The following is a 25,371-nucleotide window of genomic DNA, read 5'->3' as shown; positions in this document are numbered from 1 at the left end:
CCGAAAGTAAATCGGCTATTTGATTGCAAGTGTCGTTGACCTAAACCCAAGGCAACTGTGGATGACACACCCACCTTTAACCATCATTACTGTCATTGTTTATACCGCTATATCAAAATCACTGATGTACAAAATGTGATGAATAAAAAAGTGATTCATGTATGTTTTTATTTCAAGTTCTGTATTGCTTGAGGACAAGCAACGCTCAAGTGTGGGGATATTTGATAGTGTTCCAAATGAACATATATTTAGTAGCAATATCGTTCCAATATGTAAAGTTTTTAAATGTAATTTCCTTATTTTTAGTTGTAATAGTTAAATAAATAAGTGCGAAGACGAAAGACGCAAATCGCTCGAAAATGAAGATTTAAAGACAAAAACGAAGATTTGAAAGACCAAAACGTCCAAAAAGCTCAAATGTACAAGATACAATCAAAAAGGTTCAAATTATTGATGAAGAACGTCTAAAAATGACAAGAGTACAAGTTACAAAACGCAAAGTACAAGATATTAAATTATACGAAAGGACGTTCGAAAATCCGGAACCGGGACATGAACCAACTCTCAACGCTCGACGCAACGGTGTAAAAATTACGAGTCAACTATGCACAAGAATAAAATATAATATTTAAATAATTCATAATAAGAATAATATTAAATAATAAAAAGTTGTTAATTGAGCATAGTTCAGGGGTCGTAAATGAAAATTCAATTTCTAATTTGCCTATAAAAGGCTATATTACGTTCGATGAACCAGGGAAAAGAATTTTTTCCGATCTTTTTTTTTTCAATCAAATATCTATATCAAATATCAATATCTATATTCTATATCTCTATCATAATGTTAACTTAATAAGATATAACAATAATCTTAATTTTAATTTTAAATTATGATAATAATAAGATTTATGATAGAGATCGTTTGAGTGTGTAAGTCGAAATTCTGTCCGTGTAACGCTACGCTATTTTTAATCATTGTAAGTTATGTTCAACCTTTTTACATTAATGTCTCGTAGCTAAGTCGTTATTATGCTTATTTAAAATGAAGTACTCATGATGTTGGGCTAATTACTAAAATTGGGTTATTGAACTTTGGACCATAATTAAGGTTTGGGCAAAAGACCGACACTTGTGGAAATTGGATTATTGACTATTAATAGATGGGGGGTATTGTCTAATTGAGTGACAACTCATTGGAGTCTGTCGAACCTATCTTCAAATTAATTATCCTAATAATTAATAATGATTATGGTTGTCCTATTTAGTGATGTTCATATGGAATCTGTTATAATCATTTAATTAATCAATTGGGTTGGGTAATTGATTATTCATTCTGATCAAGTGGATGAATTAATATTCATAAACTAATTAAAACAGGGGTGGATTACATACAGTGATGACTGGTGTAATTGTTGACAGAAGTGATAACTGCGTCACAGTTTAAATCCTTAATCAGTTGGAATATTTGACTTCGGGTATAAGGGTAATTTGACGAGGATACTCGCACTTTATATTTATGACCGATGGACTATTATGGACAAAAACCAGATAGATGTATCAAATAAACCAGGACAAAGGACAATTAACCCATGGTAATAAATTAAAATCAACACGTCAAACATCATGATTACGGAAGTTTAAATAAGCATAATTCTTTTATTATATTTCTCATCGTATCTTTATTTACTGTCATTTTATTACTCGCAATTTTATTTACTGTCATTTTATTTATTGTCATTATTTTACGCACTTTAATTATCGTCATTTATCTTTACGCTTAAAATATAGAATCGACAAACCGGTCATTAAACGGTAAAACCCCCCTTTTATAATAATATTACTACTTATATAATTATATATATTTTGTATAAATATAGTTAAAAATATAGTAAGTATCACCAGCTCCCTGTGGAACGAACCGGACTTACTAAAAACTACACTACTCTACGATTAGGTACACTGCCTATAGTGTTGTAGCAAGGTTTAGGTATATCCCATCCGTAAATTAATAAAACTTGTGTCATATTTTGTAGTATTTTGTATTAAAAATAATACTATTTCGTACCCTCACGCTACATCATCAAAATACTTATGCAATTTATAAAGTTTTAGGGATTACTCAATTCTAGTTCCAACCATAAAACAAATGAGTTTAATTTAATATTAACTCATTAAATCTATATTACATCTAAAGAAAATATACACATATATTTTCATAAAGACTGTAATAAACTTCTTTTGTACAAAATATTAATTGTGAAATTTTTTTTAACGGGTAGGTAATACCCGAGAGATATATAAATTCACAATTAATATATTACATTTTTCGAAACTGATTCAGCAATCATCAACTATACTCCATACTTTCACAACAATATCCATTCTTTCATAAAAATCAAAACAATCATACTCATTCAAATTCAATTACATATTCTGATTTTGAAATCGCATAATTCAATTCGAAATATAACCAGTATCATCACTCTTAGATTCCTATATCTTTAAAAGCTATACTTTGATTTCAAAACTATGTTAGAACATCATATGTATTAACGATTATAATATGTGCTCAAACCCTTCGAAATTCCTGAAGACACTTCAACTAAGGAACAATCGGGATGATGATCCAACCACATGTTACCCACAGTTATACACCTGAAAAAAAACTCTCAAAACCCAAGTCATAGTTCGACACGTATCCGTGTTAGACCCTTTGGCATTTACTAGCTAAAATAACTTTTCAATTCCGTTTCAAAATAGACAGTTTTGTCACAGCTCCAGCAAGTCATCTTCGACTTCTCAATCAAAACAGTCTTATTATAACCTCGATATATACGTTTCCCTTTCGCCAATGTTACCGGGGAATCGTTTATAATCACCACATTAGCAATAAACTTACCAACAACTTCATTGATCTTTGACTTTCCAAAAAAAAAATTCATTATAATTATCGAAACCCTATCATATACTCATTCGTACCTTATAACAAGAATTGCCATACCAATTATTGAGAATCAGCAATCAGTATTTTGAAACCTCGTAGCATGTCTACATCAACAATTACATATACACACAACGTCTACCTCCAAGACTTACATTCTTTGAATGAGAAATTTCTGAAAAACACCCTAAACTGCGAACCAGTTCTCGAAATTTTTGAAAAATGCTGATGAAGCAGCAAAAACTGTAAACGACCTTAACAGTAAAAAGTTGGATGATAAAGGATAGTATATTGGCAAAGCTCAGTAAAAGGGAAGCTTTGGAACTGGAAAACGGATTGAGCAAAGTATGAAGGAGGCTGTGGACAAATCACAAAGGCTGAACCTGCCTTCAAAGAATCCAAATGATTCAGTACTTGCTGAAGTCATTAACGAATACCTTGCTCCTGACTCTAAACCCCTGCGGACAATATCCTTCATCATCATCTGATATTAGATATTCTAAGATATCATCGTATCTTTCATTATAAATATCATCCATACTTCTGAAGATATTTTTATAATTATTCTTATCTGAAATCATTTACCTCTTCGCGCTATCTGTATTATATCATAAAAGAAACTATTTTAGTTTCTAAATTCTGAAACATTCGAGTTTAAAATAGGAATATTCTTGAAGAAGTGTTGGGAGCTGAAGCATGAGTTAGTATAATATAATGACACTTGATCAACGTGATTATATTACAGTAATTCATGCTGAGTTTCTAAATGGAACATGATGATTCACCAATCATAACGTCATCATGTGCTATGTTACACGACTCTTGTATTCTCTTCGATCTCTAAATATCAAGAAAATATTTCTTGATAATTCGGCCTTTTCCGAGGTATTCTGGTAATTTGACAAGTCAAGATCGTGTCATTACAATTTCCTTCCTAGAACATTAACAATGTTCATTCCGAAATTATATCTGCGAATTCTGGACCATTACAAGCGGTGCTTAATCGCAAGAAGAAGAAACGAAAAGACAAAGCTCCGAACTAGAAATGGGAGTATAAATCATAGCAAATAGAAGAGAGCATTAACTGTGGATGACAATGATTATAGAAGAAGCAAGGACTTTGAAATATAAGGGAAGATATAAAACCCCAACAACAACCCAGAAATCACAAACCGTATATATCAATGCATATAGCAATATAAAGACACGGGAGAACTAAAAACACTATTAAACCAAGAGTATAGTAGAAGTAAATAGATTCTTCCAGAGGCAGATGAAAAAGAAGAGCGACAGATATGAAAGTGAGGAGTATATCAAGAATCAGCACTGGATGAAGCATATTGACAAATACTTTAAAATATGAGTTGAGAAGGTGTGAGTTGTAAGAAAACAAATGAGGTGGATTTATAGTGAAATATCCGACAGAGAAATCAAAATGGATTATCACATTAATTCGAAGAGGATCATAATTTCCTTAATCGCTGAATAATCAAATCCAATATAGATTGCAAATATTTTCTTTTCGGAGATCAATCGTGATGACGTCAAAAGATACGACGAATCACTATTATCTTATTTCATTCATTTACGATAACTTCACTCACACGCTTCGAGTAATCGAATTATTTTATCCATTCTTCTTGAACATGATAAAACTCTATAATCGTTATAATAACATTCTCATTGTTAGTCATGACGACCTCTATCAAATTTCGGGGACGAAATTTCTTTAACGGGTAGGTACTGTGACGACCCGGAAATTTCTGACCAAATTTAAACTTTAATCTTTATATTATTCCGACACGATAAGCAAAGTTTGTTAAGTTAAATCTCAAGAATTTTAAACTGTGTTCATACATTCATTATAACCTCGACCAAATTTCGACGATTCACGAACCGTTATATATAAATAGATATGTATATGTATATATATATATTATAACTTGAGAATATTAATAAAGTATTAAACGTATAATACTTTACACGAACGTATTTGTTTCAATATGATTTTCAACAAAAAAAAATATATTAAATGATTGAATTATCAGAAACATTGAATTATGATTACAAGTCTCTGTTGAGAGGTCCACTATGATTTGAGAAAATCTATTCATCTTAACGATATTCAGAATAATTTGTAAAGCTATTTATAAATAAAAACAAAAAGTGTCATTTACGAAAGTTAGACAAAAGTTAGTGGAGAATTGGTTTCCATAATATTCTATTAATCTATTTTCAAACGTACAAAGACGTTTTCAGTTTAAAAAGAATTTTATTATTAAAACGTATATAACTTTTATAAATATCTAGAATCACTTTTGACAACTCATTACTTAACCAGTATAATAAATATAACGATATTTATATTTCATTTCATTAAATATATATAACGATTTAAATTAATATTATATATATTTATACGCGTATTATACATACATAGTTTTTTATACTTTTACTATACTTTAACTTTACCTTTACTTTTACTTTTACTTTACTTTAACTTTAATAATTCACTTTAATAATTCATACTTTAATAATTCACTTTAATAATTCATACTTTAATAATTCACTTTAATAATTCATACTTTAATAATTCACTTTAATAATTCATACTTTAATAATTCACTTTAATAATTCATAATTTAATAATTCACTTTAATAATTCATACTTTAATAATTCACTTTAATAATTCATACTTTAATAATTCAAAAATCTATTATAAATAGAATTCAATAGGTTTCATTATTTCATAGAAACTTGAAAATATATTTCTCTAAACTTTCTCAATCGATTTATATATATATATATATATATATATATATATATATATATATATATATATATTTGCTCTGTATTATTTCAAGATATTATTAGTATACATAAAATATTACGACGGAGTGCTGTCCGAGTGATTTCAAAATAGTTTTTTTGAATGATTCGAAGCTAAGGAAATTATGGGTTATAGCTATGGAGGTGATGGGTATGGTTCATGGGTATGCTCGAGAGGTCAATCTAGTATTTATCATCTCCGTTGCGTCGACGTACTTTCCTGCAATATTGAATCTCAATATTGATACGTTCGTGAATCCGAGGCCAACCTTGCACTTGTTAAATGACGTTATATGTATTTTTACTACGAAATACAGTATTGTGAGTTTCATTTGCTCCCTTTTTAATTGCTTTTGCAATATATATTTTTGGGCTGAGAATACATGCGCTGTTTTATAAATGTTTTACGAAATAGACACAAGTACTAAAACTAATTCTACGTGGGTTTAAACCAGAAATATACCCTTAGCTTGGTAACATTAAACTACTTGTCTATGTACGGTAGGCGCGAATCCTAAAGATAGATCTATTGGGCCTGACAAACCCCATCCTGACTATGGGATGCTTTAGTACTTCGAGGTTATATTAAACACACCTGATCTGGTGTACTTCAGAGGGTAAAACATGAACGTTAAGGCTTGTTACCGGGTGCCTACAACTTATAGAATACTTTTATACACTTGCGAGTGTACATATATTTATAAACGAAAATCTTGTGGTCTATTAATATATTGAAATGGTTGTTATGATAAACCTATGAACTCACCAACCTTTTGGTTGACACTTTAAAGCATGTTTATTCTCAGGTATTAAAGAAATCTTTCGCTGTGCATTAGCTCATTTTAAGGATATTACTTGGAGTCATTCATGGCATATTTTGAAAGACGTTGCATTCGAGTCATTGAGTTCATCAAGATTATTATTAAGCCAATTATAGTTGGATGTATTATGAATTGGTGTGCATGCCGTCAACTTTCGTTGTAAAGAAAGTTTGTCTTTTAAAAACGAATGCAATGTTTGTAAAATGTATCATATAGAGGTCAAATACCTTGCGATGTAATCAACTATTGTGAATCGTTTATAATGTATATGAACGGGTCCTTTCATCTTGTACAGAATGCTCCTGCTATCCCTGCTACACAGCAGATGATGTCATCAATCTTTGATCTTGGTTATGTTGGAGCAAACAATGATCCACCGGCTAAATTTAAAAAGAAATACCTGCACTCAAGGTGGAATGTGATCTTCTCAATCATCAACAGATACTTGCTGATGACAAGAAGTGGATCTGACAGCTTGACTGTGCCGATGCTGAAAGTATTCTACTCTTTCATAAGAGTAGAGACTTTTGATTATGCAGAACTATTATGGGATTTGGTTCAGGCTCAAGTTGATAAGCCAAGGGGTTCATACATCCCTTTTGAAAGGTTTTTCTGTATCTTTATAAATGATGCTATCAATGCTTGCAGAAATGCAAATATATTTATCCCAGGTACACATGGATTACAGATGAAAAGATTTGGGGAGCTGAAGATGAATACCCCAATGGTATCTGACAATCAATTCACTGCATCGATTCCAAATTAGCTTGTGAGGCTAGCTGCACCCCAAGACGTTCGAATGCGTTCTTATTTTGAGGCTGTAGGAATACCTCTTCCGAACCCGGCACAACAAGAACAAGTTGAACCCGCCGTGCTTCCAGCCCCAGAGTTTGTAGAGGAACCTGTAGTACAACCACCCAGGCCAGCTAATCCTCCACTTAGGGTGAACCTCAAATGTTCTAGGGCAGCACACCAAGCTCAACCCGTGAGGATCAGGGAACCTAGTTCACCTAGGATTTAACCAACCCTTTCAACAGCGCCCGAAGTAAGCAGTGAAACTGATTCTTCAGTAACTGAATCATCTCCTGAACATTCTCCTAAGAGATCTCAATTTATGCCTGATGAGATGATTCAGACTTCGCCAACCCAACGAGTAACTAGATCTAGGACTTCGACACCTATCGACTGCCAAACAGTTACTCCAACTGTTGGTGATACGGATTGATATGGCCGAAACGGACGGTTTTTATTTGCCCGGTGTCGTTGGGCAGCGGCTTGCCAGGATCAGCCACTCGTGGGAGAGGGTACTATTTTAAATTTGTATTTAGCATGGCCTAAATCTTACTACTCCTTATGAGTAAGAGAAGTATGACCTAGAGTCGTATTTTTGAGATATCAGTAGAATCGAACCTATATTTAACCCTAAGATAGTTAGGGAGTAGTGAATATTTATTTTGGGATTTTCTAATTTAATAAGACAGATAAAGTAAATGCGATAAAATTCGTAATTCAGATAAGGTTAAAGTGAGTGCATACTATGACTTCATCAGTTATTTTGTCGAGATTATGGAATGCTGGCTGATGAATAGGCATAGGCCTTGTATTCATTACACTGGTCCTAAACGCCCCTGTCATAATACATGTCACTGGGTACTGCGTTAGGCTTGAAGATTCTGAATAGATAGCAAAGTCCCTTACCCCCGACGCCCGTGCAGTCTGACTACAGGCATACACGGTCAGACGGCTCATCCAATTGAGCGACTCGGTTGGGTGACGTATTAACATTCCAAAATGGTCTAAACTTTCTTAAGCGTAATAGAATACATGGTTTACCATATCCGAGAGACGTGACGTGTTTCAATGCTTTTGTTAATGATTGGTAAAAGATAGTTAGGCCCTTAAAAAGAGTTCAACCATAAAGAACACCATGGCCAAGTCAAGCTGACTTCCATGAACACGTTCGGTTATCCTAACGGTCCAATCCTTTATGTGTCTAAATAAATAGTTCCTTAATTAACTAAGAATCCCTCAAGCGGGGTGCAATGCTTGAGACCGCGTTATGGTGCAGTGTACTGGTCAACACTAACCGTGTTCCATGGCCTTACTTAGCAGAGGTACAGCTTACAACAACCGATGTGCTTCAGCGTGTATGTACGAAGTTTATATGCTTGGTGACTACACTAGCATGGTCTAGGACCGATAATGTACTAAGGGTCTAGTCAGATGTTTCACTACAAAAGAGTCCTTAGTCGGAATCCAAAGCTTGATAGACTTACTACAACCGGTGTGCCTTAGTCGATCTTACGTTGTATCCGATAGACTTCTCTTACCAAGGGGTGACATAGATAGTGTACTCTGAATCGGGGTTCGCGACTTCCCAATAACAGAGCCTATAACTACGTTCTATTAGTTGGAAAAGCGATTGAGTTTAAAGCATAATCGGAAAGCATTTCGACAGCATACACAGACCATAATATTATTTCGGCATTATAACTGCTTACATCATAGCATACACTAAAGATAACTACTCGCTAATCATGGCAACAATATCATAAAACATTATATAAGATAAAGGATATAAGTACCAGTAGATTAAACAAGTTTCGAATACAAAAGTGACAACTTCAAGACTCTAGACCGCTCCTAATACAATCTTCAGCGTTCTTCTCCGGGTACTAGGTTTCCCGCATGGAGTCGAAGGCCTTGAGAGTATGACTAATATTGTACAAGAGAGAGAAAGAAGTGAATTGATGTGTGTGTTGGAATGAATGACAAAGACCCTTTAAATAGACTAGAAATTTTCCAAAATCCGCCTGGAAGGCTGTATGGCAGGCCGTATGGTGGCCCGTATTTGGCAGGCCATATGGCTGGCAGCCCGTTTTCTGAGGGCGTTTACTGGGCCGTGTGGCAGGCCGTACCCCATACTAGTAGGTTGTATGGCAGGCCGTATGGTGGCTCGTTTTTGATGCTGGTCAGCTTTGATTCCCTGGATTGTAACTTGATTTCTTGTCTTTCACCGTTTTTGCTCTAGAATCTTCGTTTTAGCTCCGATTCTCTTGATTCTTTTTGCACTGCCTTCGTAATTACTTGTTCTTCAATTCTAACCGACGAAGTGGGTATTTTGCCGACAAAGTTCGAATCTTTCTTGTTTTTGGGCCTCAATACCGGGGTGAAAATGTGACTTTTTAGCCGATATCACAGATCAAGACCTAGAGCCAATTAGGTCACCCTCACCCATCTCCGTATCACATCCAATAATAACAGTAAGCCCTACGCTAAATGAAGCGCAAGCTTCGGTAGGCAAGAGAGCTAAACGCAAGGATGGTAAAAAGACCACTAAGCCCATCCAATCTAAATAGGACTTAATAATAAATCTTACACATCAAGATGCTTCGGCATCTAAGGAAGTAAAGTCTTCCTCTGCAGTAAAGTCTGCGTTAACTCAATCGATTGATGAAACTCAATCATTGAAGTCCAGAACAGCCGAAGGGGAGCCGAAAAATCTTAAAAAGGCACCGTGCGTATCGGCTGGAAATCCTCCTGTGCCTCAACGTACAACAGGGTCTCGAGGTCCGGCTTATCTTGATGAGGGAGATCTGCCGCGTCCCATGGAAACGAGTCAACATGACAATCCTTCAGGATATTTATCAGACTTCCAGCAGATTAATCCCTTGGTTCATGAAAGTGATCCATTGGTTCAAACCACTTCTCTTTCGGATTCTGAAACTCAGGGTCTGGAGGAAGAGTCGTTAACTGAAAAAGATGTACCACCTCATGATATATCAATGATTTCAGGAGTCGGAGATAGCAATATCTCTGCGAGATCTAAATCGACGGGTAGTTCCACTACTTTGTCAGATTCCCATGAGACTAAAGTCATGGAGACGGATGCTTCGAAAGAAACTTCACTGGCGACAACTTCGATTATTGCCCAACCTCCATCAAAAGGGGATATCACGAATCTAACTAGTAGTATGTACAACCCTACATATAAGAATAATACCGCACAAACATCCTTACCTGCCTTCACGGCAAATCAAACACTTCCACCGACATCGCATCCAACCGATGCTGCTGCTGCTGTTCCTTTTGTTACATTACCACCATCACCCTCGCGTTCACCAAATTTCTATGATGCTTTGGAGCAAGAATATTTCAGTCGTATGTTTTCTCGAGTTAATCTTGATGTACTTCGACGCACCTCGCTATAAGTATTGTTTTGCGCTAGAGTACGATATCTACTTACTTCATGCTCTTCTCCTCTAAGTCCTCACCGTGATGATGAACATGACGATTCTGATCCTCAGAATAGCCATGAGGGGGAGATAGGAGCAGATGGAGAATATCTAACGGTGAACATTTCAACTAAGGGTGGTGTCAAAACTCGACCTTAACCATAAGGACGAATACAACAACATATGATTTCATCGCGAGGTATTGACCACTATATGCGACGTTTTTCAAAAACTGCATTCGGTTTTACAATACAAACCATAACTTTTATTACAAATATAAGTTTTAAATAACATAATAATGATTATCGTTTAGCGATAATCTTAGCCTTACAAACTTTACATGTGATGATAACAACACGATTTCCAACGTATTTTACATTACAAATTCTCCGATATGCAGTTTTATTTTTGACACAAATATGCATACTCAAGATCTTGCTTAAATTCAACATGTTGCAGCGGAAGCTTTTAGTTATCACCTGAGAATAAACATGCTTAATACGTCAACATAAAGTTGGTGAGATATAGGTTTAATGCCGACAGCATTATAAATATAGACCACAAGATTTCATATATAAACGTTTTAATAAAAAAATATTCTAAGTTGTTGAGCACTTGATAACCATACTTAACATTTAATCAACGTCGCATATTCCCTTTATTATGAAATATTACTACACCGTACCAAGTGTAGTCACCGAAATGAAGTACTGTGCAACCGTTGAATACTGGTTGTCCAGTCCGGTTGGGGTTGTCAGGCCCGATAGATCTATCAACAGGATTCGCGTTTACAATACCTCATGTAAATAATAGTTACCAAGTTACAGGGAAGTATGCCAGTGGTACAACTCAACGTAGAGTATATATTTTTAATCACTTGTGTCCATAACGTAAATCATAAAATGCATGTATTCTCATCCCGAAATATTTAGAGTTTAAAAGTGGGACTATATACTCACTTTTGCCTTGAAGGTATTTAAGTCGACTTGGTCTCCGATAGATATCACGAACCTAACCATATATATAATATATCAACATATTTTCTTTTCAAGTAATCGTTACATATATATATAATTATGGCATTAATTTAATTTTGAGTTATGTTCCTATTTTGCATATTTTATCCATGAATAATTAATTATTCTAAATTTCGTAGTCGATTACATTTGTGGGAACAAGTGTGAAGTTTAGACTATTGTGAACTTGGATTGGTATACATTCACGGGATGAATGTAGGGCAAGGTTGCTACCAAGGTTCATAGATATTTGTGGGATACAAATATTGGAAGATCCGCTCTCAAGATTTACTAAATGGAACCTTTGTGGTTGATCACACGTAATCTTGAGTAAAGGCGAATATCATTGTATCCTCTGACCTGAGATACATATTGGGTTCGGATATTCACTAAGTATTCAGCCTTGATTCTTTCCTTCGCTATTCTGAAATATGGTAGTTCATAAGGAAGAGCTCAGGTGTAATACAAAGTATATATCTAGGACGTATGTAGTCAAGATGGAATTTGTCCCTCTTATTCGTTGAGAGTCAGATGTCTAAGGCATGATAAAGTTAAATCTAGAAGAGAGTGATCACCCTGTGTCTCTTAGATTTAACATGACACCTAGGATGAAAGGATAAATGAAAGATTCACCTATTCATATTCGAGATGGGAACTCGAAAGGGATGATGTTATTGAATGGCACAAAGTCATAACATATTGGGGGTGATGGACGGTCGTTAGGTGGTATCCATCACTTGCATTAATTTCTTATGTTTCTCGAGCAAGTGGGAGATTGAAGGTTTTTTTTCGTATGCCCGAGAGACATATTAAATTAACGTGGCTAATATGTTTTGGTCCAAGTCGGGTCATACCCAATAACAAGCTTACCAACATTTTATTCGTATTTGATCTTAATGATTGGATCATGGATCAAATACGCGACACTTGAATTTTAAGAAAAATGTTTTTCTGAAAGATTAGTTGATGTGTATATATAAATTATGGAATAATTTATATAACAAGAGTTTAAATTATTTATGGGTTAAATAATTGATTTTGTTATGTTACATTTTATAAAGTTTGGTTTTATAAAAATAAATGTACATAACAAATATATAAATATGGAAGTATTATGAAGAGTTTTATAAAATCTAATTCTTTTTTTATAAAACTTATTTTATAATACTTGAAAGAGAAAGTGGCCTTGGAGTTGCAAGTTCACATGCTTTAGGCTTGAAATCTTTCACCCATACTTTCTCAATTCCATATGTAAGAATCTTGACTCTTGTAGGAACCAACACATGCAATTAAGACTTCAAATATTCTGCACAAAACCTCCCAAAAGAGTGATGTAGGCCGCGGGGTTTTTAGGGAAGAAGTGGGTTCTTAATTTGGTTTTTGGAAGCTAAATTCAAGTGTCAACAAAACCTAACCAAAGTACAAGGTGTTGGTGATAAGCTTGGGGTATTACAACTTGAGGTTTCATACATTTTGGAGCTCCATTCATCATCATCATCTTCATCATTTACTAGCAAGCTTGGAGTAGGTATAATCTCTTTACTTGCTTGTAGTTTGTAAGTATGTTTCACAACTTGATCCTATTTGGGATTTAACTTTAATTGGTTAAAGATTAACATGTTCTAAAATGCTAATTTCATGCTTCTGCTTTAATGTGATTCTTAAAATGTTTTATACATTATGGAACTTGTTAAATCCCAACAGTGATATCATCGGTCAAATTGGTCGGTCAAACGTTGTGTTAAACTCTTTTCAAAAACACAAGTCTCAACAATTTGGATTGCTTATCATGTTGATAAGGTTTAATTTATGTAAATATTAATCTCATAAGTATAAAACGATTGGAAAAATCCGGGTCGTTACAGTACCTACCCGTTAAATAAATTTCGTCCCGAAATTTTAAAGTTGTACCTATTTTACGTTGTCGGGAAACAAATGTGGGTACTTTTGTTTCATCTGATCCTCTCATTCCCAAGTAAACTCGGGACCCCTTCGAGCATTCCAACGAACCTTAACGATTGGTATGTTGCTCTGCTTGAGTTGTTTAACTTCACAGTCCATGATTTCGACTTGTTCTTCTATGAATTGTAGTTTCTCGTCGAATTGGATTTCTTCAAGAGGAATGGTGAGATCTTCCTTTGCAAGACATTTCTTGAGGTTTGAGACATGAAATGAATTATGTACTCCGGCGAGTTGTTGTGGTAACTCGAGTCGATAAGCTACCGGTCCGATGCGTTCGATGATCTTGAACGGGCCTACATACCTTGGGTTTAGTTTACCCCTTTTTCCAAAACGTATTACACCTTTCCAAGGTGACACCTTTAGCATAACCATGTCACCGATCTGAAACTCTAATGGTTTCCTTCGGACATTGGCGTAGCTCTTTTGGCGACTATGGGCCGTCCTCAATCTCTCCTTGATTTGTATTATCTTCTCAGTCGTTTCGTGTATGATCTCGGGAGCAGTTAATTGTCGATCTCCTACTTCATTCCAACAGATAGGGGATCTACACTTCCTTCCATATAGTGCTTCGAATGGTGCAGCTTTAATGCTCGCATGGTAACTATTATTATACGAGAATTCTGCTAATGGTAGATATTTATCCCATCCATTTCCAAAATCGATCACACATGCCCTGAGCATGTCTTCAAGAGTCTGAATTGTTCTTTCACTCTGCCCATCTGTTTGCGGATGATATGCGGTGCTCATATCCAAACGAGTTCCCAGTGCCTCCTGTAGTGATTGCCAGAACTTTGATGTAAATCTACTATCACGATCGGATATAATGGAAATAGGTATTCCATGCCTTGAAACAATTTCCTTTATGTATAATCGTAATAGTTTCTCCATTCTATCCATTTCCTTTATAGGCAAGAAATGTGCAGATTTGGTAAGACGATCAACTATTACCCAAATGGTGTCATAACACCAGGCAGTCTTAGGTAATTTCGTGATGAAATCCATGGTAATACCGTCCCATTTCCATTCTGGGATTTCTGGTTGTTGAAGTAACCCTGACGGCTTCTGATGTTCTGCTTTAACTTTGGAACAAGTTAAACATTCCTCAACATATGTTGCAACGTCTGTCTTTAAATTAGGCCACCAATAATACGTCTTAAGATCTTGATACATCTTTCCAACTCCAGGATGTATCGAGTATCTTGTCTTATGTGTCTCATTCAATATCAACTTCCTTAATCCACCCAACTTCGGTACCCAAATACGGTTTGCAAAATATCGAATTCCATCTTCCCGTATAACGAGTTGCTTCTCATACTTCTTCATTATTTCATTTCCTATGTTTTCTTTTGTAAGAGCTTCTCGTTGAGCCTCTTTGATTTGTGAGTTGAGATTCATGCGAATTTTTATGTTCATCGCTCGTACTCGAATTGGTTACCGTTCCTTTCTGCTTAGAGCGTCAGCCACTACATTCGCTTTCCCGGGATGATAGCGAATCTCACAATCATAGTTGTTTATCAGCTCGACCCACATACGTTGCCTCATGTTCAGCTGTTTCTGATCAAAAATATGTTGAAGGCTTTTATGATCGGTAAACACATTGCATTTAACCCCATATAAGTAGTGTCTCCATATCTTCAATGCAAACACTACTGCTCCCAGTTCTAGATCATGCATCGTATAATTTCGCTCGTGAATCTTCAATTGACGAGATGCGTATGCAATAACTTTCTTTCGTTGCATAAGGACGCAACCAAAACCTTGTCGTGAAGCGTCACAATATATCTCAAAATCATCGTTCCCTTCAGGTAACGATAAAATAGGCGCCGTAGTCCACTTCTTCTTCAGTAATTGAAATGCACTCTCCTGCTCAGAGGTCCATTCGTACTTCTCCCCTTTTTGCGTTAACGCTGTTAATGGTTTAGCTATTCGGGAAAAATCTTGAATAAACCTTCTATAATAACCGGCTAAACCCAAAAATTGACGTATCTGCGTTGGTGTCTTAGGAGTCTCCCATTTTCAATGGCCTCAATTTTAGCTGGGTCAACCTGAATTCCTTTGCTACTAACAACGTGGCCAAGAAATTGCACTTCTTTCAACCAAAATGCACACTTAGAAAATTTGGCGTATAACTGTTCTTTTCTTAACAATTCTAATACCAACCTTAAATGCTGCTCATGCTCTTGCTCATTCTTAGAATAGATAAGAATATCGTCAATGAAAATGATAACAAACTTATCTAAATATGGACTACAAACTCGATTCATGAGGTCCATGAATACAGCTGGCGCATTCGTCAATCCAAACGGCATGACTAAAAATTCTTAATGACCGTAGCGTGTCCGGAAAGCAGTTTTTGGAATATCTTCTTCTTTGACACGTAGTTGATGATAGCCCAATCTTAAGTCAATTTTCGAGTACACACATGATCCTTGCAGTTGATCAAATAAGTCGTCAATTCTCGGTAGTGGATACCGATTCTTGATAGTTAACTTATTTAATTTACGATAATCTATACACATCCTAAAAGATCCATCTTTCTTTTTAACAAATAAAATTGGAGCTCCCCACGGTGAAGTACTTGGTCGTATGAATCCTCGGTCCAGTAATTCTTTTAACTGACTCTGAAGTTCTTTTAACTCGGACGGTGCAAGTCTATATGGAGCACGAGCAACCGGTGCTGCTCCTGGTACAAGATCTATTTGAAATTCTACAGACCTGAAAGGAGGTAGTCCCGGTAATTCTTCCGGAAATACATCGGGAAAGTCTCTTACTACATTTACATCGTTAATATTCTTCTCCTTTTCTTCAACTTTCTTTACATGTGATAGGATGGCATAACATCCCTTTTCTAAGCACTTTTGAGCTTTCAAACAGCTAATGAGATTTAGGTTTGGGTTACCTTTATCTCCGTAAATCATTATCATTGATTTATCCTTTCGAGGAATACGAATTGCCTTTTCAGCACACACCACTTCGACTCCTACTTTGGACATCCAGTCCATGCCAATAATTACGTCAAAACTTTCTACTCCTACGGGTATCAAATCAATCTTAAATGTTTCTCCGGCTAAATTTATTTTACAATCACGGCAAATTTTATCGGCTTTAATTAGTTTACCATTAGCTAACTCAATCATGTACTTAGCATCTAGAGGTAATGATGAACAATTCAATTTAGCGTAAAAGTATCTACGCACGTAACTTCTATCGGCACCAGTATCAAATATAATAGATGCTGATAAGTTATTAATGATAAACGTACCCGTAACAAGCTCCGGGTCTTCACACGCCTCTCTAGCATTAATTATAAATGCTCTTCCACGTGCAGGTCCGTTATTCTTCTCTGGATTCGGGCACTGGCTCTTATAATGACCCTGTTTCCCACACCCATAACAAGTAACAGTGGCCAAGGCAGTTCTATTTGCATTGGTGGCAGGAGTCTTGGTGCCATTGGTATTTGTAACAGGAATCCGACAACTTCAGCAAGATGACCCCTTCGATTACAATTTTCGCACACCACATTACAATAACCAGAGTGATGTTTATGGCATCTGTTACATAAAGGATTTCGTCCTTTGTAACCAGAGCTTGAACCACCACCCGCACCTTTCGTAGTTTCTTGTTTCTTGTTGGATTGTTGATTACCTTCCCACTTTCTTTTGTTTTTCGATGTCTTGACATCAGTGTTCTTATCCAGAATAATCTGGTCCATCAACTCGTTTGCCATAGTGATGGCTTCATGAATAGTCTTGGGTTTCGATGCTGTAACATTTGCCTTGACATTTTTAGGCAAACCATCTTTGTACAGTTCTATCTTCCGTTCTTCGGTTGGTACCAATTCGGGACATAGCAAAGCTAATTCCATGAATCGCTGATTGTAGTTAGTGAGTTCAGTACCAACAACTTTCAGGCTTCGTAATTCAGCTTCCAACTTCCTAACCTCGTTCCTTAGACAATACTCGTTGATTAGCATTGTTTTGAATTCTTCCCAGGGAGTATCATAAGCTACATCTCCTCCTACGGCCTTCACATAGTGTTTCCACCATGTGAGTGCACTATCTTGTAAGGTGCACGATGCATACTTGGTCATGTCCTTCTCAATATAACCACTGATTTTAAATACAGACTCAATCTTTTCGATTCACCGGGTTAAACCGACTGGTCCTTCTGTTCCACTGAATGATGAGGGCTTGCAACCTTGAAAAGTTTTGTAAGTACATCCCACACGAGGATTTGGGTTAACTGCAGCACCTCTTGTAGCCTCGACCCATAACATTCTGTCGTCCACTCACTGATTGATGAGTTCCTCGATTTCTTGTTCCGTCATTCGGTTCAATCTCGCCATAATCTTCAATAAGAATGAAAAAAATAATTATTCACATGGAATATTATAGATGTAGTATGTATTTACAGTACATCGTAGCTTATTAATAATATGAACCAGTTATTATTATAAAAGCCTTTTCTTCTTATTAGCATTTTATAATTATATCTAGGGTAGTACCTACCCGTTAAAGTTCATACTTAATAGCTTAGTACAGAAATTAATTACTACCATCCAAATAATACTCAATCATGGAAAATTATTGCATTTCACACTTCACTATTTTACATATGCTTATCTTACATCAAACATTAAGCAAACCACACTAGTAATATTATACAAAACGTTATATGATCTCATGGTTTTAAAAAACAGCGCATCATTTAACCCAAAACGTTTGTGTTCAAAGAAATCGCTTAAAGGTTATCTTGACTGTCTCCCTGCGTTTTGGCTGAGGGGCTGAAGAACTGGATGCCGGGATAGAACTAATAGGAATAGCGGGAATAGGGGTGGAAGTGTCTGGTGGAGTTGGTGCCACAACATCCTCACTAAACTCGGGATTTGGATTTTCCAATTCAGTAGCCTTTCGTTTCTTTCTTCGCTCGAACTTGTCTTTCGTAATTTCCTGTATTTCTTCCTCCTCAGGATTACTTTCCGGTTCCACTTCAATTGATTCATCCGGAAATTGTGAGTCTTCTCCAAAGGTGTCGTTTTCATCATCAGACAGGTTAATGACTGGAACACCATCTGAAGATTCTGGTTCGGAGTCGCTGAATGTGATAACAAGTTCTAAGCCAGACATCTATCACATAACAACCAGCACGTTAGTACCACAAAATATTTACATATTAATTTTTAACCAACAAGGATAAGCAATAGTTTTCAAAATCAAATACGGTCAAAGTCCAGACTCACTAATGCATCCTAACAAACTTGATAAGACACACTAATGCAAATTTTCTGGTTCTCTAAGACCAACGCTCTGATACCACATGTCAAAACCCGACCTTAACTATAAGGACGAATACAACAACATATGATGTCATCACGAGGTATTGACCTCTATATGCGACGTTTTTCAAAAACTGCATTCGGTTTTACAATACAAACCATAACTTTTATTACAAATATAAGTTTTAAATAACATAATAATGATTATCGTTTAGCGATAATCTTAGCCTTACAAACTTTACATGTGATGATAACAACACGATTTCCAACGTATTTTACATTACAAATTCTCCGATATGCAGTTTTATTTTTGACACAAATATGCATACTCAAGATCTTGCTTAAATTCAACATGTTGCAGCGGAAGCTTTTAGTTATCACCTGAGAATAAACATCCTTAAAACGTCAACATAAAGTTGGTGAGATATAGGTTTAATGCCGGCAGCGTTATAAATATAGACCACAAGATTTCATATATAAACGTTTTAATAAAAAAATATTCTAAGTTGTTGAGCACTTGATAACCATACTTAACATTTAATCAACGTCGCATATTCCCTTTATTAGTGGTCCATAATTAGTTGCTCAATAAAATAATTAAAGACCCCATCGTATTCGTATTGATCAGAATTAATCTCGGTCCATAATTAATCTTCTCGTGTTGTTTACGGGTGGTCCTGAAATATATAAAATCAAATCATAAGTAATTATATATAAAATATCATATTAATTAGAAAAGATATGATTAATTTACTTTATCTCCAAATATTTTCGTAGCTAAACTAGCTTCGGATACCCAATCTTGTTTTAGTCGTAGTTTCTTCATTACAACTCCGTTTTTGTTGGTTCAACTTGCCACTTCCTTGGATCGAGTCAAATTTTAAGAATATGAACTTAAAATACCTTAGTTTGTATTCAAAATCACAGGTTATAGGTCAAACTTTGGTGAAACTTATGAAAGTGATCATTTTCCATCATAAAAACAACATTTAATGATCATTTTTCTAAAAATACTTACACTTTGAGTTAAACCATGAAATTTTTGTGTGTTAACATATTCATAAGAAATATCATTTTTCCAGAACATGAACTTCCAATTCAAAGTTCAAGATGGTTTTTAATTATCCAACCCAAAATAGCCCCCGGTTGCACTCCGACGACGTAGATTCAGTTTTTAATGTGTTCTTTGTAAAACCAAGTTATATCTTGTTAAGTTAGCATATCATTATGATACATTACAGGTCTTGAAGTATTTTAAAAGTTAAGTTAGAAGGATCTATTTAGTTTGCAAACATGTTTGAAATCATTCAAACTATGTTCTTGTTGTTAAAATTTTACAACATAAAATAAGATAGCTATATAATTATGGATCGAACAAGATTATGAACAAGGTTACTACCTCAAGTTACTTGGACAAAGTTACTGTAAGAGATAAGAAAAAATCTTGGAATCAAAGAGTGGTGGAGTTAGATCAAAAGGTTGGAAGTATACTTCTTCAAATGGGTGGTTTATTTTGATATGTTATTGAAAGAGTTTTCTTATGGTGTTTAAGGCTTGTAATTGAAGCTAAATGATGGGGAAAATGCTTGGAGATGATCAAGTATAAAGTTAGGAGTATTTTGAGAGAGAAATTAGGGTGTAGGTATGAGAAAATGCAGTGAAGAAATGGTGTTCATTCATAAAAACGTTTTTAGTTTATAAAGAAAGAAAAGGATTCCTCATTTTGTTTTCTTACTAATAATTCATGCTACTTGACAAATCCTAGTTACCTCATATCTAGGGCAGTAATAATGTTGATGAGGATGTTGATTTGATGTGTATATACCAATAGTAAATACGTATAGAAGCTGGGTATGATACGGGTACATATACCCTAGATATACGTATAGAAATCTTGAGGAAACGGAATGAGAATTCAAATATAGCTTTATTTTGTGAATATACTTATATTGTTTTATGTATTTAAGTCCTTGAAAAGTTATTAAATACATTATATATACGATACATGTATAAGCATTATAGATTATAAGTATATATATCAAAGAATGTTACGTATAGTTATCGTTTTGAAAACTTGAGTTAGTAGTTTCAAAATATACTTATAACTCAATGTCATTAGTACATAATGAGATGTTAAACCATCCTTAGATCATGTTAAATATATATAAATACATATATATACACAAACGTATAATTATCGTATGTTATATAGTTCGTGATATCATCGGTCAAATTGGACGGTCAAACGTTGTGTTAAACTCTTTTCAAAAACACAAGTCTCAACAATTTGGATTGCTTATCATGTTAATAAGGTTTAATTTATGTAAATATTAATCTCATAAGTATAAAACGATTGGAAAAATCTGGGTCATTACAGGTGGTGGTGCGAGGTCTTCATCAGCTTCTCAAGCTCAACAGGTTCAGACGGAATCAGAAATGATTTCTACTCATGATGAAATTGATGAAAAGGAGCCTGAGCAAGTTATAATTCCAATTATACATTCAGAGGTTGATGGTGGACCGGTAGATGAGGATTTGAACTTAAGTGATTTTTATCTTGAAGAAACAGATGATGATGGGTTTGTCATTCTAAGCAAATTATCTTCAGTATCTTCAATCCCGAAAAATGTAGAGATTGTAGATGAAGGGAATCCTGATCCAGTAACTGAAAGTGATGATGAAATGGATTCTTCTGATGACGATGACGACAATCTTTATGTTAATACAAATGATGATGATATCTTTGACCATATTGAAGATGATAATGTTCCAACTAATGATGCAAAAAATCCTACTGATCATTCATCGAATTCTACACCTTCATCGAGTTCAAATCCAACAAACACTAATGAAAGCTCAACTTCTGGTACATCTACATCAAGTGAAACAGTGAATTCTAGATTTAAATACAACCATGGTATATTCTTTAAGAATCGGGAACAAAGATTGTTATTGGGAGTTGAACATGATTTCATAACTTTACGAAACACATTCATCGAGTAGAATGCTTACAAGATCTTCTGTATTAATGAAACACCAAGGAGTAAAAGATTTACTTATATAGGTTCACGATTGCTTCGAGCAAGTGAAAGAAACTGGTATGAGTTTATGTGGAGGAAACACATCAACAAAGATGAAGATGACTTGTGGCTTCAAAGAAAATATCGTATTTCCGAAGTGTTGAATATTACTCGAGTCGGAGTAGAGATAAGCGAGAAAAAAGACGTCATCAGTCAGTTCCACGTTATTAGAGAAGATGAGAAGGAATACAAGTTCACAGAAGCAGATTTTCATAATCTATATATGCTTGATATCATTCACATCTACAACTACCTCTGTATCATCACCATTCGACCTTTTGCTAAGGCTCAAGCTTTGGAAGCTGTGAAAAGATACATGATTTTGACAATCAAACTGATGAGCCGTGAAGATTTTTAAATTGGTCTCGAAGCAAATAGGAAAAAGATTCGAATAACCTGTCCGAATCAATATACAGAGGGGCTAAAGGATATGAGAATGTTTCAAATGCAATTCGAACCCGAAGGGTTTATATTTGTGAATTCTCAAAAAGAAAAAGTGTTCATCCGCATTGAAGAGTTGAACAAATACTCTGATGGTACACTCAAGGCTGCACTAAAGTATCTTAAAATTCGTCAAAGCAAGTTTGATGACATTGACATGAAAATGGGTCTTAGAGAGTTTATAAAGCATATCAGAGATCGTCTGAAGCTCCGGATCCGTTCAAGACAGTTTGAGATTCTTCGTGGCTAGCGAAAGAGAAGGTATTTCAAATAAATGGATGAATATCCATTACATGAGGGAGATCCAAGAAAAGCATGCGGCATCTGGAAACCTTCTAAGCAGATTTCAGAAAATCAAGTAGAAGTTTCGAAACCAGATGGCACACGATGGAAACTAACATTTGGACCTCTCAAGATTACTAAATAGGATTATATTGTAAAGTTCACATTTAACACTAAGGGGGAGATTGTTAGGACCCCGAAGTTGTATAGTGTTAATGTGAAATAAGCTTAAATGATGGTTCCTTAGAAGAGGGCTATATAAGGAACCTAAGTAGTCCTAATTAGATAGCCATTGCATTGTAACCGTGTTCTAGAAGCTGTGAAATGTAAATCTTATTAATTCTCTCTAATACCGAATCTCCTTCACACCTACCGAATCTCATTCTAACTTCTCTTTTCTTCTAATCTCAACATGATCTGACCTATCAGTCAGACTATAGTAGAAAATCCCTCAATGAATCTCCTATAATAACCAGCGAGTCCTAAGAATTGCCGAATCTACGTTTGCGACTTAGGAGTCTCCCACTTCTTGACCATTTCTATCTTCGCAGGATCAACTTGAATTCCATTGATACCTACAATATGACCCAAGTCGAACTTCTTGTAACCAAAAGTCACACTTCGAAAACTTCACATATAACGGCTCTTTCCTGAGCATCTCTAGTATCAAACAGAGATGTTGTTCATACTCTTTCTCATTCTTCGAATATGCCAAAATATCATTAATGAACACAATAACAAGCTTGTCTAGGTATGTCTTACAAACACGGTTCTTGATATCCATAAACACTGCTGGTGCGTTCCTCAATTCAAATGACATTACTGTAAATTCAAGATTTCCGTAGAGTGTTCTGAACATTGTCTTCAATATATCCGTTTCTTTTACTCTCATCTGATGATAACCTGACCTCGGGTTAATCTTAGAGTAACATCTAAATCCTTGCAGCTGATCAAACAGATCATCGATCCTCGATAGCAGATATCTATTCTTGATATTCAGCTTATTTAGTTCTCTATAATCAATACAAAGTCTCATGAATCCATCCTTCTTCTTAACGAAAAGAACCAGAGCTCCCCATGGTGAAGAAGTCGGTCGAATGAATCCCTTGTCCAAAAGCTCTTATAATTGACTAGATAACTCTTGCAATTCAGAAGTTGCAAATCTATACGGTGCGAGTACTACAGGAGTCGCTCCAGGCAATAAGTCAATCTGAAATTCAACGTCTCTATGCGGTGGAAGACCAGGTAATTCTTCCAGAAAAAAACATCGGGAAAATATCTGACAATCGGTACATCTTCGAGTTTCTTGAATTCAAGTTCAGTTTTGCTCACATGAACCAACATTGAAAGACAACCCTTTCTAATGTGTTTCTGCGCTTTCAAACAGTTAATGAAATGCAATGGTGTGTTGCTTCACTCTCCGTACACCATCAAAGACTCACTATCAGCAATAGCAATGAGAATAGCTTTCTGGTAGCAAACGGTATCCGCTCTATTATCGAATAACTAGTCCATTCTGACCGCTAGGTCAAAACTTCCCAATTTTATCGATATCACATCAATACTAAAAGATTTCCCAGTTAAGTTCAAATTACACCCACGATAGATTTGGTCAGTTTTCATTAGATTACCGTTCCCTAGTCCTATAGAGTATAGGTTTTCTAACGATGATACATGATTCTTAATATTATGGAAAAAATCTTTACACACAAAACTTCTATCAGCACCAGAATCAAAAAGTACATAAGCATGATGATTGTCGAATAAGAACGTACCCGTGACCAACTTCGGATCATCACGAGCTTCACTTGAATTGATGTTGAATTCTCTACCTTTAGCAGGCTCGGTAGTCTTTTCCGCATTAGGGCACTCCCTTCTATAATGACCAGTTTTACCACATCCATAATAGGTATTCGTGTCAATCTTACTGTCCTTCGCCAAGTGTCCAGGCCTCTTACACTTATCATAGATCAACTTATTACAAGTTCCCGGATGATGCTTATTATACCTAGTACAAAATTGATGCTTTCCCTGATACCCTGATCTAGTATTCGAGATAACAGCAGTACCCTTAGTAGTCTTTTGTTTCTTGTGGAATTGTTGGTTAGAGTTCTTATCATAACTATGATTTCACTTTCACTTACCGTCTCTGGAACGGATCTCATTAGTCACCACAACTTTACTGTCACTCGCACCTTGATCAAGTAGAAAATTCGCCATGTCTATGGCTTCATGCACAGTCTTAGGCTTTGAATTTGTTACACCACTCCGGATCGTTCCAGTCAAACCCTTGATATATTGCTCCACTTTCTAGTTCTCAATCGGGATCAATTTTGGGCACATCAAAGCTAACTCAAAGAATCTCTTGTTATAACTAACAAGATCAGTACCCACAAGCTTTAACTCTCAGAACCCTCGTTCCATCCTCTTAATCTCATTACGGGGGCAGTACTTCTCAATCATATGTTGCTTAAGAGTCTCTCATAGA

General features: G+C 35.4%; 1 protein-coding gene across 1 annotated transcript; it reads right to left on the bottom strand.

The window, feature by feature from the left end:
* Positions 1-24,389: 24,389 nt before the first annotated feature.
* LOC139888503 (uncharacterized) lies at positions 24,390-25,103 on the bottom strand. The gene is made up of 2 exons (XM_071871508.1): positions 25,028-25,103; positions 24,390-24,922 (listed from the first exon to the last, which is right to left on the bottom strand). Exons 1-2 carry the CDS (start codon positions 25,101-25,103, stop codon positions 24,390-24,392), a joined length of 609 nt encoding a protein of 202 aa, XP_071727609.1.
* Positions 25,104-25,371: the final 268 nt, after the last annotated feature.

The sequence above is a fragment of the Rutidosis leptorrhynchoides genome, chromosome 2 (genome assembly GCF_046630445.1).
Source record: "Rutidosis leptorrhynchoides isolate AG116_Rl617_1_P2 chromosome 2, CSIRO_AGI_Rlap_v1, whole genome shotgun sequence".
Classification (NCBI taxonomy): Eukaryota; Viridiplantae; Streptophyta; class Magnoliopsida; order Asterales; family Asteraceae; genus Rutidosis; species Rutidosis leptorrhynchoides.
Note: the sequence above shows the minus strand (reverse complement) of the source record. Positions and strands in the feature narration are given on the sequence as shown.

What these genes read in the sequence shown, in the direction of transcription:
- LOC139888503 (XM_071871508.1), bottom strand. Translation starts at nt 25,103, where the DNA reads ATGGCGAATTTTCTACTTGATCAAGGTGCGAGTGACAGTAAAGTTGTG. An exon ending in TGAGATCCGTTCCAGAGACG is followed by an intron (nt 24,923 to 25,027) that starts GTAAGTGAAAGT and finishes ATACTAGATCAG; the next exon opens with GGTATCAGGGAAAGCATCAA.